This window comes from Salvia splendens, chromosome 22, assembly GCF_004379255.2.
Source record: "Salvia splendens isolate huo1 chromosome 22, SspV2, whole genome shotgun sequence".
NCBI classification, from domain to species: domain Eukaryota; kingdom Viridiplantae; phylum Streptophyta; class Magnoliopsida; order Lamiales; family Lamiaceae; genus Salvia; species Salvia splendens.
The window spans coordinates 22,396,381-22,411,829 of record NC_056053.1 but is presented as its reverse complement, the minus strand read 5'-3'; the positions used below and the strand labels follow the sequence as shown (position 1 = coordinate 22,411,829).

At 38.1% G+C, this 15,449-nt stretch overlaps 1 protein-coding gene across 1 annotated transcript; it reads left to right on the top strand.

The window, feature by feature from the left end:
- The first annotated feature begins 6,782 nt into the window (after positions 1–6,782).
- Positions 6,783–12,503, top strand: LOC121787471 (aspartate--tRNA ligase, chloroplastic/mitochondrial-like). Its single transcript, XM_042186201.1, has 15 exons — positions 6,783–7,184; positions 7,834–7,977; positions 8,325–8,434; positions 8,874–8,985; positions 9,101–9,172; positions 9,695–9,786; positions 10,065–10,185; positions 10,757–10,879; positions 11,023–11,218; positions 11,303–11,490; positions 11,583–11,654; positions 11,728–11,826; positions 11,887–11,967; positions 12,049–12,106; positions 12,190–12,503. Exons 1-15 carry the CDS (start codon positions 6,825–6,827, stop codon positions 12,348–12,350), a joined length of 1,989 nt encoding a protein of 662 aa, XP_042042135.1. The 5' UTR covers positions 6,783–6,824; the 3' UTR covers positions 12,351–12,503.
- The last annotated feature ends 2,946 nt before the right edge of the window (positions 12,504–15,449 follow it).

Sequence of the window (15,449 nt, the reverse complement as noted above, 5' to 3'; positions counted from 1 at the left end):
TATACTTGAACCTCAAGGTAAAATATGAACATATAATTATGTAGCACTGTCTTAATCAGCCGACATCAAATAGCATACAACAGAGTAAAATGCAGTAAGACCAAAAAAACATAATTAATGATCAAATTTCATGGTTTCCTCAAAAAATCATGTCATATAATTATTGTTTACAACTTTAACAAACTTCTCTTGCCTTAACTATATACGTATACTAGAATTTCTCATGTCAGAAACCTCTCATTCAAGGCCAACTGCAACATCTGCTCCTTGTTCGCGCTTTCTAATCTTTCGTTTCGACTGCCTCAAACGCGTTATTTTGGGCAACAGCTGCAGGCTGGTTTGCTTTGAATCAAGAAGTGTTAGGTCTTGGAGACCATATTCACTTAGGCCATCCACAACGCTGTCTCTATACCGTCTCTTAAACCGTCTCTTAACTACTATTTGAGCACTATTTGAGGGCCCCACTGTCCTTTTTTCCTCCATCTCTTAACTAAGAGACGGAGGCTGCAACGCTCCGTCTCTTAACCGTCTCTATACCGTCTCTTAATTACTATTCATTCAATTTAATTTATAATTTTTTTTAAAACCCAATTCAATTTAAACAAACACACTTTATTAAAATTAAAACAAAATTAAAAAACACACTAAATAAAAAAACACACAAAATAAAAAAAACACACAAAATAAAAAAACACACAAAATAAAAAAACACACAAAATAAAAAAAAATTAATCGGAAGGGCTAATCATCCTCCGGAGGCGGTCGAGGTTGAGGGGGAGTCGGAAGGCCAAGTTGTGCTGCCATATGCACAATTCCGTTCCACCAGGCCGCGTATTGGGAGTGCGAGAAACGGGAAGTGTCCGCCATTGTGGCGGTCATGTACGCCACCATAAGTGTGTCCGAGCCTCCTCGCGAGCCCGATCCTGAGGCCGGCTGGCTTGATTCGCCTCGGCCCTTCCTTGCTCTAGCCGCTTTCGCCGCCTTCGTCCCTTGCGGCCGACGGCGCGTACTCGCGGATCCTCCTGCATCGCCGACCGTACCCGCAAACTCCTGGGATTCAGCATCATGTTGGCTGATGCCTTCAGCAGTGTCACCACCAGACGCACCAGCACTAGACGAGTATTGGCCACTCGCCGTATGCTTCGTGCGCTTCGAGTTTGAGCCCGAGCTGGAGCGGAAACCGCCGGCCCATCGTTCCTCGTCCTTGACGGCGCGCCAAACATCAACAAATCTGAATTGATGTCCCTCGTCCTGGTAGTAGGCGCGCAAAGCGGACGTCAAAATGTCGGTGGCCGTGGCGCCGCTTTGGTAGCGCGCCTCTTCCGCCGAGTAGATGCCGCATAATTTTTTGACCTGTCGGTCGACTCGGTCAAAGTGACAGCGGATCATTTTAACTGTGCGCTTGCGGGAGCGGTTCGGCTTTATTTGGTGGTAGACCTCGACAACCTTTTCCCAGAAACACTTCCGGGTTTGTTGATTCCCGACGATGGGATCGTACGAGACCGTGATCCAGGCGTTGTACACCGCCATCGTTTCGAGGTTGTTGTACGGATGTCGGCCAAGATCCTCTTCCTCTTCTTCCTCCTCGTCCTCGCCCGTCTGGGGTTGTACACTGCCTCGGCCACCTCCACCGCCTCGGCCACCTCCACCGCCTCGGCCTACTCCCGGCGTGGGATCAACTGGAAAATCCTCCCGGATCTGGGATAATCCCTGCGAAAACCGCGGGACGTTGGGACGAACATATGCATCAAGGTCAAAATTGGGTGGTTGGTACCCCCCCGGCGTCGCCGAACCCTGGGTCCCCGGCGTTGACGAACCTCCACCGCCCAATGTGTTGATCATGTTCTCCCAATCGCCGAATGAGTTGAGATCCCACCCGCCGGAGCCGGAGCCGCCATAGTTGCCCTCGCCGTCGCCGGACATCTTGAGTTGGGTTATGAAAATTTCAGCGAAAATTTGAGAGAAAATTTAGATGATATGAAGAATAGATGTGTAGTTGTGTGTAAATGAGGATGGGTTTAGGAGTATTTATAGAGTAAAAAATTTAATAAAAAACAAAAAAAATATAAAAAAAAAAACAAAAAAACGGTAATAATACCGTTACAAAATTTTTTTTTTTTTATTTAAATTCGATTTTTTTTTAAAAAAAAATATTTATTGCGTCAGCACGTGACGACGCCCACTCGCGGGCCGGCGAGTGGGCGTCACGCACGACGCCGGGCTGCGCCACGTCGCCGAGGCGCGTGGCGAGCCAGCTCGTCTCCTGGCTCGGCGAGACGAGTCGCGCGACGAGACGCGCGACGAGACGGGACGAGATGGAGGCTGCAACGCGTCTCGCCGGGGTCTCGTCTCGCTGAGACGAGACGCGAGACGCCGGCGAGTCCCGTTGTGGATGGTCTTATGCAGGGCTGCATTTCGTTGCTAAGTAGCTAGTATGTTCGACTTCTTTATGCATCAAAAAGCTAAGGCATCGGAGGTTTTGGCTGCAAATTAGCAAAGTTTGACAAACAAGCATCATCAAATCACAAGAAAATGAATGAACTCATTTAGGTGTTTCTGATGATAACTAAAAACTGTTGCAAAGAGCTTACTATCATATGATCATAAACATGTTTTTAGCATCAATCGTAATCGGAAGGTGGTAGTTTTATCATGCGTCAAAACCATATAACCTTATTTTAGTAAGTAAAAATATGTCAAAATTTTAAAGGTTTGAATTGAAAAGGACCATACATCAGTTAATTAACAGCCAATTTTGCTGTCGTATTTTTTCAGTTGTAGTGTACTAGAATTTAGAAAATACTAATGATTTGATTTAATAATGGGTATCTAACTTTGGCTTTTTATCACACAGGTTAATAAATTTTGATTTGTTTCAAAATAAATACTGAAATTTATAGTAATTTGTATTATTTGAGAATTTATTTATTTTATATTTAATTATCCCCTCTTAAACTATTTGCCCGTTGCCACATCGTACAATATTGGGTGGCAAAGCATGGCTGCAAGAATTGAGTGCAATCAATTTTTCAAACATTCACAAAATGAAGAGCTGAATGAATATCAGAATATACATGCACTAATTTCATTTCATCCTTAGAGTCACAACATTCTTCCAACCATATACTGCCATGTGACAAGTAGATGCAACATAACAACATAATTAAGCAAGAAAGGATGACAAAGGATGACACAAAAGAATTACCCCAAATTGCATAAAGGACGGTTTATGTTGCATTAAATGCACTTTATTTTGCATTATAGACTAAAATGCAAAATAAAGTGCATTTAATGCAACATAAATTGTCTTTTATGCAATCTGATCATCTAAGTGATCAATTAAGTTTGTTGCTTATAAGTACCACGTGGCAGCATGTAATTGGAAGGATGTCGTGAACTTAAAATGTGATATTTTTGAAGTGCATCCCTATACATTTATGCCTGATCACATTTTTTATAATGTTTGTTGTCAATTGGTTTGACACTTTGACTGTTTAGTAATTGATGCAATTTTTATTAGCACTAAAAATATCTGCAAGCATACATAATAGATTTAGTATAGTTAGAGGTTGATATCGGATACCGAATATAGAGAATACGATTGCAACTGACTATCATATACTAAACGTCATATACTATTTAAAGACACGAAGATTTTGATTTGATTTATTGAACTAGATAGAAATAAAATAAATAAATAAAAAGAAAGCATAGAAACACATAATACACAGCCGGCATAAGAAATTGGAATTTTAGGATCCAAAAACACAATCATGAGCTATTCTCCAATCGACTTCCTTAAATGACGATCTCTAGAGTTATTAAGTCGGTCACAATACTAGATTAAACCCCCTCCCGAGGTGAGAAATCCGTAGATTAGGTGTTAGGATTAAAGTCTCCTTTTAACCCTTAACCCCTAACTCCCAATAAAAATGTTAAGATCAAAAGACCTTAGGTAAAACCTCAACTCTCCCGAGTTCAATTGTGAATTATCCCTTTTCCAAATCAATTATTTCTTCTCCCGAGTACTCTAATCAACTCTAACATGTATTCAAAATGGAGCTAATCAATTGAATATAGAAAGTACAAGGATAAATCAAATAACTGCAAGAGCTAACAAGGAAAACAATTAAATATCTTCACCAAAAGTTCCACAAAAGATGTTCTACTCATAGACAAGTAAAATCAACAATTAAAGTACACGAGACATGAAACAAATTGATAAAACCCAAGGTTGAATCTTCAATCTTCAGCCTTCTCTTGTCTGGATCTGCAGAGCTCCGCTCCAATGGAAGATGGGTGAATTATATGTGGAATATGAGATGGAAGAATGTGTAGGGAGGGAGAAGGAATACATGCTCTGAGATAAAGATTATGAATTGGTTAATAGGTATTTATAGGCTGGAAAAAAGGTTTAGTTTTGATAATTTTCATGCCCTGCAATAAATAGGAGAGATTTGAGCAACAATTTATTTTATTCCTTGAATTTCCGCATAAATTTCGGTCAGCTTTGACAGCACTGCGCAATGTTCGTAGAATGGTTATAACTTTCTCCACAGAATTCTGATTGAGACGTTCAAGGCATCCACGCGAAGCTCTTTTCGAAGAGGAAGAGAATGGTATGCATTAATCATTGATTGGACTCCAAAACTGCCGGGAAACTCTGCTTGAACCAAGGCTGCTACACCTTGGCCTTTTTGCACCTTTTTCTATCTTTTTTAAATATTTCTCAAAAAACACGACAAAATACTAAAATGTATAACATATGCAACTTAAGAACATAATTTTGCATGATTGACATTTAAAATGAACTAAATATAGGTATTAAAAACATGCAAAATCCTTATTTATAGGGGTGGCAAATCGTGCGTGTCGGGTCGTTATCGTGTCGACACGATAACGACACGAACACGATAACAACAAACACGAACACGACCTGTTAAGAAAACACGAACACGAACACGACCCGCTACCCTCAAACCCGAACACGACACGAACCCATTAACGACACGAACCCATTAACGACATGAACCACTTCGGGTCAACACGACACGATAACAACACGTATTGGAAAGTGATTAAATATTTAAATAATTTAAATGAGATATGATCATATGAAACTATGAGAGTCAATTTAATAAATATTGAAAAATAAAAATAATAAGAATTAATAATATTAAAATATTATTTGTTAACGAATAACATGAACCCGACACGTACACGACACGAACACGTATTGTTAACGGATAGCACGAACCCGACACGAACACGACACGAAATTTTCGTGTCCTTAATGGGTCGACCCGATAAGGACACGAACCCAATAAGATCTGACCCAAACCCATTAATTTTGTACCGGTTCGTGTTGTGTTATCGTGTCGTGTCAAAAATTGCCGGCCCTACTTACTTATCAATGATCAATTTATTACCAAGATCATAGTTGAAAAAAAGACTTCACCTATTTTGGAGAGATGGGAGAAGAAAGTTGAGATATATTTAATAGTAAGAAATTTATTTTTTAGGGAACCAACTAGAATTATCTAGGTTTATTAAGTCGGCTAAGATTGTTGCTTATAAATAGGAAAAGGGATCAATATGCAAGTGAGCGTGAAGAAGCTAAGTAATTATTTCTAATATTTATAAGTTCATTCTAATATTTGTAGAGTGATGGTGTTGTTTGCCCCATCTAATTATAAATTCATTCTAATATTTGTAGAGTGATGTTGAGGTTTGCCCCATCTAGTTAATGCCCGTATGATGGATATATAAAAATAATCCAAGATGATCAAGATAAAATTCAAAATAAATAATTTAATGATCATGTTTGCCATCAGTGGTAGGTATATCGGAACCGCACAGAAGGCGGTAACAGTGGTGGAAGTAGGAAAAACATAAGGGTGGTGAAATTTGAATTTTAAATACTTAGCTTAAATCGTGTGAATTAGCAACAAATTTCAGCGAATTCTATGTGTTGGAGTCAATTTCCAACCGATTGCAAGAGCTCTATAAAATCAGTTCCACTCTTATCAGGAACCACCGCGAGGTAATTCTTTGGTTCCCTTTCCACACCGTAATGTCAGGCGAGAGGAAGGAGAAGTGTCGGTAGCGGTACAAGTGAAGGCATGTAACTCTTAGACAACCTATTGGTTGTGTATTTCCAAAAGTTATAGCCCCTTTGTCGAACAAGAGTTACTTGATATCATTTGACTCAAGAACACGTGTTAGTAAATCTAAATTGATATTTTGAAAGTTATCCAGTTTCAGATCTATTATGCCTACTTTTATATCTAAATTGATATTTCGAAAGTTATCCAGTTCCAGATCTATTATGCCTACTTTTATGATAAGTTCTAAATTCTGTTGCTCCCAGTTCTATAGCCTATTCAATTAACCATAAAGCCAACAAATGATCAGGACAATATGTATATGCATCAGCGGGACCATCAATGTAAATGAGACGTAAAGAAACCAATTGAATATCTTCCTCGCAATACCTGCCCGATAGATCAAAGACATGTTTGCGGAAGTTTTCGAATTCAAACCCGTCTTGCTCAAAGCTCAAACGTGCTCGGCTCTTCAGAGAAAAAATAAACAAAAGCATATTTTAAAAGATAATTTTTACATTTTACCTTAAAAATGGGCAGCTAACAAACAATTTTAAAAATTTTTAAAAATAGGAAAAAATTGGATCTCCGAAACAAAACATCGGAGAAGACATATTTTAAAAGGTAATAATTACATTATGATTTAAAAATTACCGTTAAAGTCAATTTCTCAGAAAAGATAAGACTTAAACAATTTATGAATTTGGGTTTCACGCCGTGATGTCCGGTCTTCTCCGCTCCATCCCCGCCGTCGCCCTCCGTGCAAAGTCCTCGCTTCCGCTCCTACTCCTCACCATCCCAAAATTGATCCCCTCCAAGCTCCTCCACAGGCGCCTCCACTCATCCATTTATGCTTCCGCTTCGGAAACTCTCAGTGTTGCCAGCACCAAACAGCCGCCGTCTCCCGCTGCTGAGACCAACGCCAGCTCTCTTGAATGGGTCAGACGCTCTCATTTCTGCGGCGAATTGGGGGAACCGGACGTTGGCAAACGGGTTCGCCTTTGTGGCTGGGTGGCGCTCCACCGTATTCACGCCGGTCTCACATTCCTCACCCTTCGCGACCACACCGGAATCGTGCAGGTGATAAAAATTTGGGAAGTTCAAAATCTATTAGCACAGTTTCCATTTTTAGAGCAGCGCACAAGATTTTGCCCTTGCATTTTGCAAATCACAGCATCAAATGAAATTGAACAAAAAAATGGTTAATTATATGTGGAAAATTGGTACCGAATTTGATAACCAGTCCCATTTCACATCCATGATTTTTGTTCCAAAAGTTTAATGATCTCAACCACACATTATCAAAAAAATTGAGCCAAATTGTTGCAAAATTTGTACTCGTTTTGAAAAAATTATAAAATAGTTAAAGCTGAGAAAATGTAAAGTAAGATAGAATAATATAGAAAACGGGACTCCTATTCGCGGACGGAGGGAGTATCATTTTTCCAAAATGAGTGCAAAAATGAAGTGGCTCGCTTATGATGGGACGGGAGGGAGTACATAATATGCTCATAGGAATTTACTACATGACTTTGTAGTCGTAATTCATTCCCTAGCCTAGCTATTTGTCTAGGTTCTGCTATGCAGCTCATGTTGCATCAATGCTGTTAATGCAATTTTCAAGGAAGATTGTGATGACAGACTATAAGTTTCAAAGTTCCAAAATGTATCTGTTATTGCTCAATCTTCATTACATTTTCTCTCTTTACTTATATCCATTGATGAACAGGTTACTACTCTTCCAGATGATTTCCCTGAGGCTCATGCAGTTGTCAATGATTTGAGGCTTGAATATGTGATTTCAGTGGAAGGGGTTATCCGGCAGCGGCCTATTGAGTCTATAAATGAAAAGATGAAAACAGGCTTCGTAGAGGTGAGTTCTTTTGAAAAATTTAGGCCATTAGTTTTTTTTTTCATTGAGCACTAGAAATTGGCAATAGTTTGTTCACCAAACCGCTTTATCTGGTTTTTCTGTCAAATATTTGTCTTGACTTTGAGAGTTTCTCGTGTCGTTATACATTTTTCTTGCTCTAAAATTTCAAAACCATCGTGTTTGTTCTTGGTTGATTAAGCAAATGAAGATAATTGCTTCTCTGATAGTTCCTATATGGATGTGTATACGGAGAATAAGGCTTCTAAGAAATGTTAATGGGAGAAAATAAAAAAAGATTATAAAACCTTTATGATATCTCGATGGTTATTAGTGATTTTCAATTCCAGGTTGCTGCTGAGCATGTCCAAGTTTTGAATGCGGTGAAATTAAAGTTGCCGTTTTTGGTTACTACTGCTGACGAGGCAAAAGAGTCAGTCAAAGAGGAAATCAGATTGAGGTAGCCCGTTTTCCATGATCTCCGCTAGTATGGGGTGTTATAACTTATAATTGTAGCAATGCCTCTAGGAATTCATTGCCCTTGTTCCAAATGTTTAATTTTCTATGAAGAAATTATGTATCTGAGATGCTAAATAACGATTTCAATTTTCAACTGTCAATTATATATGTCAGACATCCAGAATTTGTGCACTGACCTTATGTCTTAAAATTGAGCTTTATGTCTGAGTTGAGAAGAAAAACAATCATATCTGCTGCATTGATAATGACTTGACTTTGTTTTTGGGGTTGGAGGAAGGGTTCAAGGGGTTTGGTTGGGGGTGTTTTAACCAACTTAGCAATAGTAAAGACTTCAAGTTCTTTGGTTGAATTGTTGATATATATGAAGAATTCGAGTTCTATTAATATGTTCACATACTCATAAAAACCTCCAATATCAGATACCGATATCTAGACCTACGGCGACCTCAAATGCATTCTAATATAATGTTGCGGCATAAAGTGGTTAAACTCATTCGACGATACCTTGAGGATGTCCATGGTTTCATTGAGGTATTTACTTTGGTATTCAGTCCATCTGAATTTGTGATTAAAGCATATCAGAGCTTCCATGGAGTATAATCCTTGTGTTGATCTTGATCCTGACTTTTTAATTGTTGTAAGGTAGATCGAGACTCCAATTCTGTCTAGATCTACACCGGAAGGTGCGAGGGATTATTTAGTGCCTTCAAGAGTTCAGGTATCTTTGACTACTTTTAAATGGAGATATACTGTCTCAATATGGTTTCATGATTTGGCATTTCGTCAACCTGTTAATATAGTGGGGCAAGTAGTGAAATTCTAAGTTACTCAAAGTCGTACTTACTGACAATTTTTGGTGGTAATAAAGGAAAAAGATATCTAGAATTTCAGCCTAACTTATGCTTCATTCATCTCGAACTTTGTTGATCTTGTAATTACTTGATTGTTACGACTTATGAGCCCATTAAATTATCCTGTGTATTATTGGAATTATTTTCTTCTTAAATATACTAAATATATTATATTCCGAGTCTATGACCAATGGTACCTTATTGGGTTTGATTATCTAGAAAAGTATAACATTTCCTTGTGGCAGTTGATACAGCACATTGAGTTGGTTACATGAATGTTTTTGCAACAAGTCAATTAATGCACTTTTGCCATCATATAGCCATTGATTGTATGATTTTCTTTAAAAAATAAAGATCTGATGCTTATTCTCTTAAATTCTTCTATGAAGTCCGGAACATTTTATGCTTTGCCACAAAGTCCACAACTCTTCAAGCAGATGCTAATGGTCTCTGGTTTTGATAAATACTATCAAATAGCAAGGTAATTCAATTCCCTGAGGGGATAATAAATGCTTTTCCCTTTTTGATTTCATTGTATCTGTCTGAACCGCATCAGCTCTAATACACATTCCCCCATTGAGAATGTCATTTCTAGCTTTTCAGTTGAAAATATGGTTTGATGTTCCAGAATATGAACAACCATAATTTTTTTTTCTTACTTCACAAAGAAGACTCCACATTCTGCATGCCTTCATTCTTCCTTATTGGCACTTATGATGTGAACAATATCTGGATTAACTTCTGTTTCTTGCCATGCAGATGTTTCAGAGATGAAGATCTAAGAGCAGACAGGCAGCCCGAATTTACACAGCTTGACATTGAAATAGCATTCACTCCTCTGGAGGATATGCTGAAACTGAATGAAGATTTGATTAGAAAGGTTACTCTGACTTCATTGCATTCCATAACTTTTATTCAGTTGAGTACTAGTGTCCATGATGAAAGTTTGACATATGATAGTATATCTTGGAAATGTACATCTTTGTCAATGTTGGGAAACATAATAGGTTGATAGGCTAGCTTGAGGGAACCCAGATTCTCCACTGTATGCTGTCATTGCCTTATGTTGTGTGATTGGGCTTTAAATCAGTTATCCAACCATGAAAGAATGTCATATGTATTCTAGGTGTTAGACACATGGTCTCAAGCAAGCATGTAATTAGTTTTTGGGTTATTCTTTATTGGATCTTGTAGAGCTCCACACTTGTGATGCAAACAGTCACTTGTTAGCCCTTAAACTAGCTTAAAAAATCTGGCCTCATGAATCTGATAATCTTTTCTTCCATACAAGTCTTCACATCAATATTCTTGAATAGATAATCTTGTACTGGAAATGTGACTTTTACCTTGTCAACTGCTGTTTCAAGCTTTAGCTTATTTGGTAGGCCAAGTGGATTAAACTCTTTTCCCCAATTATATCGAGTCTGTAATGACTATTTAATTAATTGCAGATTTTTCTTGATATCAAAGGAGTTGAACTACCTAGCCCTTTCCCAAGGATGACATATGCTGAAGCTACAAGCAGATTTGGTTCAGACAGGCCCGATATTCGTTTTGATCTTGAACTGAAAGATGTAATCTTTTGTTGACACGCCTCAGTACTTTGTTTTCATGTAAATAGGATCATAGATGAGATCAATCTATATAAGAGACTGGAGCTTGACCAGTTGTTCACCTTACACTTGCTGATTTTGATGAAATCTTATTCAACCTTCAGGTATCGGATTTGTTCAGGAATTCTTCCTTCAAGGTTTTTGCAGATACCTTGTCGAGTGACGGCATCATTAAAGCAATATGCATTCCTTCAGGAAGCCAGAAGTACTCAAATAGTGCTCTCAAAAAGGGTGATATTTATGATGAAGCTATTAAATCTGGAGCAAAGGGACTGCCGTACTTAAAGGTTTCAAGTCATGGTAATAACGCATCTCAACAACATACTAGCTAGCATTACTTGGTGAAAATGTTTCCATTGCATCATAATATAATGTTTAATGCAGGTGGATTTGAAGGGATTCCCGCACTGGTGTCGAGTTTGGGCAAAACCGAACAAGATCTCTTACTGAAGATACTATCTGCTAGTCCTGGTGATCTCATCCTGTTTGCCGTAGGTAACAATGCATCAGTTAATAAAACCTTGGACCGACTAAGGCTGTACGTAGCACATGAGTTGGGATTGTTTGATCATGTAAGTTGTTGAGGTAGATTTTATGAACCACATTTCCTTACTATGGCAGTTTTTGTTGTGACATTTATGTTGTTTATCTATGTGTTTGCTAGTCAAGGCACTCGATCCTCTGGGTAACTGATTTTCCAATGTTCGAGTGGAATGATTCGGAGGAAAGGCTTGAGGTTTGTACAATTTTTATATTAGCTTGACTGAAAGGCTCATTCCAAGATACATGTTTATAATTGCTGTTTGTAGGCCTTGCATCATCCTTTTACAGCTCCTCATCCTGAGGACATGAAAGACCTTGCCTCTGCCCGAGCCTTAGCATATGACATGGTTTACAATGGGGTCGAGGTAAATAAATCCTTGTATTCCTATACGTTAAGCAGTTTCAGAGCCTATGTTTTTTGATAGATTGGTGGGGGAAGTTTGAGAATTTACAAGCGTGAAGTCCAACAGAAGGTTTTGGAAATAGTTGGCATTTCTTCTGAACAGGTAGATCCTACTCATTCATCAAACGTTTTAACATCAAGGATCATTAGAGAATGTGTTCATTTCATAAAACCAATTGTGCAGGCTGAAAACAAGTTTGGGTATCTTTTGGAGGCTCTGGATATGGGTGCTCCCCCTCATGGTACGGAATGGCATTTCTATCTTTTTCCGCCATTTGGTCATCTTTTATTATGACACGAATGCTGTATTGTCTCGTTTTCGCAGGAGGAATTGCTTTTGGGTTGGATAGACTGGTAATGCTATTGGGTGGGGCTAGTTCCATCAGGGAGGTCATAGCTTTCCCCAAGACATCCACTGCCGGATGTGCCCTCACTCGTGCACCCTCCGTTGTTGATTCTCAGCAGCTCAAGGATCTCGCATTGTAGATAACCTTAAATTATTGCAAGGCTTCTACAACCTTCACACAGAAATGGAAGTGCTTCTTGTATACACAATTATTTGGTGATGATCATTGATTTTGCACACCATCTTTTGATGTATTGCCCCAATAAATGCAGGCCTAATTTTGCTGGACTTTATGCTTTTGGTTGGATAATAATATATTGAAATGGTACCGGCTAACCCGCAACCCACCCGGGCCAGCCCACATAACACCCGCCGACCCGAACGGGTCAACCCGTGTAGCCCTATTCTGCATTTGGGTCGCGATTTTCTGTCTCTAACCTTATGGTTTTACCGGGTTATTCGGGTCAACCCGTGGATTTCGGGCTAGATTGACATCCCTAGATCTGATCTTGAAATTATGGCAGTATAATTTTATTCAAAAAGGGTAGGAAATTGCATAAGATCCCCAAAACAACAATGAGGGCACGAAAAATAATTTACAAGAGAAGCTCAAATTTGTAAATAAATCGGAGGACACAAATTACATAATAGTAATCACTTTTTTTTTTGTCGATATAAACTAGAAAAACTCAAACCGCAAAAAGTGGTGATTGACAAATTACATAATAGTAGTCAATTTTTTGCAAGGTGTTTTACATTATGATTCAAATATCATCGGGAAAAAGTGGTGATCAAATTACATAATATGGTACAAGAGTTGTGTAACACCATCATGCACTTCTTCAATGTCAATCTGATGAGATATCACAAGCACTTTCACGCTTTTCGTGTATGCCCATCTTCAATAAACAATGTTGCTCATCAGATATCTCTCAAGGATCATGAATTTGGAAACAAATTAATGAATTAAAATAAATTGAAGAATTTGGAACCGAAATCAACTTTCAGTAGGTAAATGTAAACAAAGTTCAAAGACTCTATAGTCATTCCAATTTTCCACTGATAGCAATTATCTATTATTGAGTTAACCTTATATCAGAGGACTGGCATTTTTCACTAACCTGGGAGTTGACGATATCCTCGTATCCAATATTGATGTCAGCCACAAGCACCTTTAACAAGTTTCACAAGCAAAGAAGTGTTAATGATCTCTATATAACATTAAACATGAGCATCATGGGTGCTGTCAATATTAACCTCAGAAACAACAACAATTTGTTGACTGCAGCAATTCATGCAACAGTTTGTCCAACAACTTGACTGGAGCTTCATACTCATAATCTTTTCCATGCGCTCACCATGCCTAAAAGGAACTGCATGCGACCAATGATGAGTTATGAGCCCCACATTGAAAGGCTTAAAAGAGAAGAGAAGAGAAGCTATATAAATCTTGTGGCAGTAAAATTAATGATATATAACACTTCATTCATAGTTATAGTTATCCTTTCTGAACTATTTCCCCGACTAACTTTCTTGGCTAAAGTTTTCGTGTCCTACCCATTTGCACCATAGCTATTCCACCTTGTTTCTACAAACATGATAAGCCGTTTGTCAACAAGAAAAACTATAGTATGTTACATATCTGCTAATATATATTCCTTCAAACCAAATGCATGGGGTTTCAAGAAACTGCCTTCTGGTAGTGTTTACAAAGGTGATTCATTGATAAGCATTTAAGTGAACTTGTGGTCTTCAATGCAGGGTAGATGACTCTTTCTGCATGCTAAATGGACAATGGAATTCATCTTATTAGTAGCGTAATATGTGGTGACAGAGTTTCTAAAATAGAAAGTTGACTAATTTTATAGGACAAACTAAATAGCAAAATGAATAGTATATATTTAGGAAAGAGAAAAAGTAATTAAATGGACAATTGAATTCATCTTATTAGTAGCATAATATGTGGTGACAAAGTTTTTAAAAATAGAAAGTTGACTATTTTTATAGGACAAACTAAAATAGTAAAAGGAATATATATTTAGGACGGGTTAAAGCACAATTTTAACAAACCAAATCGATGATTCTCGAATCCCACCATAACCCCTCATTTAGAAATGATTAAATAAAAACAAAAAAAAGTAAAAGAAAAGAACGATGGAATGTATCTAACACGTCCAACTTTATGATTGACTTAATGGATGAGTTGTTGTTGCATGTTAGTATCTCATTAGGGAGGGATTAGTATACTAAGTTGATAAAAAATGTGTTGACTTACATTTTTTATAGTTCTATCAAATTTTGGTAAAAACATATACGGGTATTAAACAGAACATAATTTACCATATCGTAAAACATGTAATACATGTTAAGGACCTGTTTTGGACTTTTAGTCGATGAAAAATCACCACTTGTCTTATATTTAATCATCATCATTCGATGCCGAGCATCGTCACCATCACTACCTTGCCGACGACGACGACCACGAGTCGTCACAATGGTTATAGAGAAGGGAGAAGAGTTTCACATAAAAGTCTAAAAATAAAGACTAAAGGCTCATTTTGGTCCTTAACATATTGCGATTTTTTTATTTTGGTCCGAAATATTATCTTTTGAATTATTCGGTCCCTCACATTTGAAATCGGGCCGAAATCAGTCCAAATGGACAGCGCTGTGATAAATAAACGGTCAACGGCTGTTAAGCCAATTTTGACCCAATTATGTATATTGATTACATTTTTTATTATTTAGAAAATAAAAATTATTATTCTTAAAAATATACGCTTTTCATCTTCTTCATTCTTCTTCTTTCCAGCGATGAACCCTAGTTATTGCAGTGACTCAAGGTCATCAGGTATGGACCGTTCGTTGTACAGCAGAGGTTCCCGCGAGAGTTGCAGCCGACGCGACCTCCAATGCCGATACGAGTCTTGCAATTGCAAGAAACTTGCTTCACTCTGAATCGTGAAAAGCCATGGCAAATCTACAAGGGGGAGCTCTACTTTGCTTGTGAGAGAAAAGATTGCACCTTTTCAAGTGGTGAGAACCAATTGACCCATCGACGAAGACGACGGCGGCAGCCCTTCTTCGTCGTCACTGGGTGAGGCCGAAAGTGACAGTTTTCACTTGATTTTGGCATCAATCGATGAAAAAAATCGAGCCATACATAAATTAGATACTATTGTGAAGTTTTGATTTTGTTTCTTTGTTATTGTAATGTTTGTTTATTTGTTGAAGTTGAA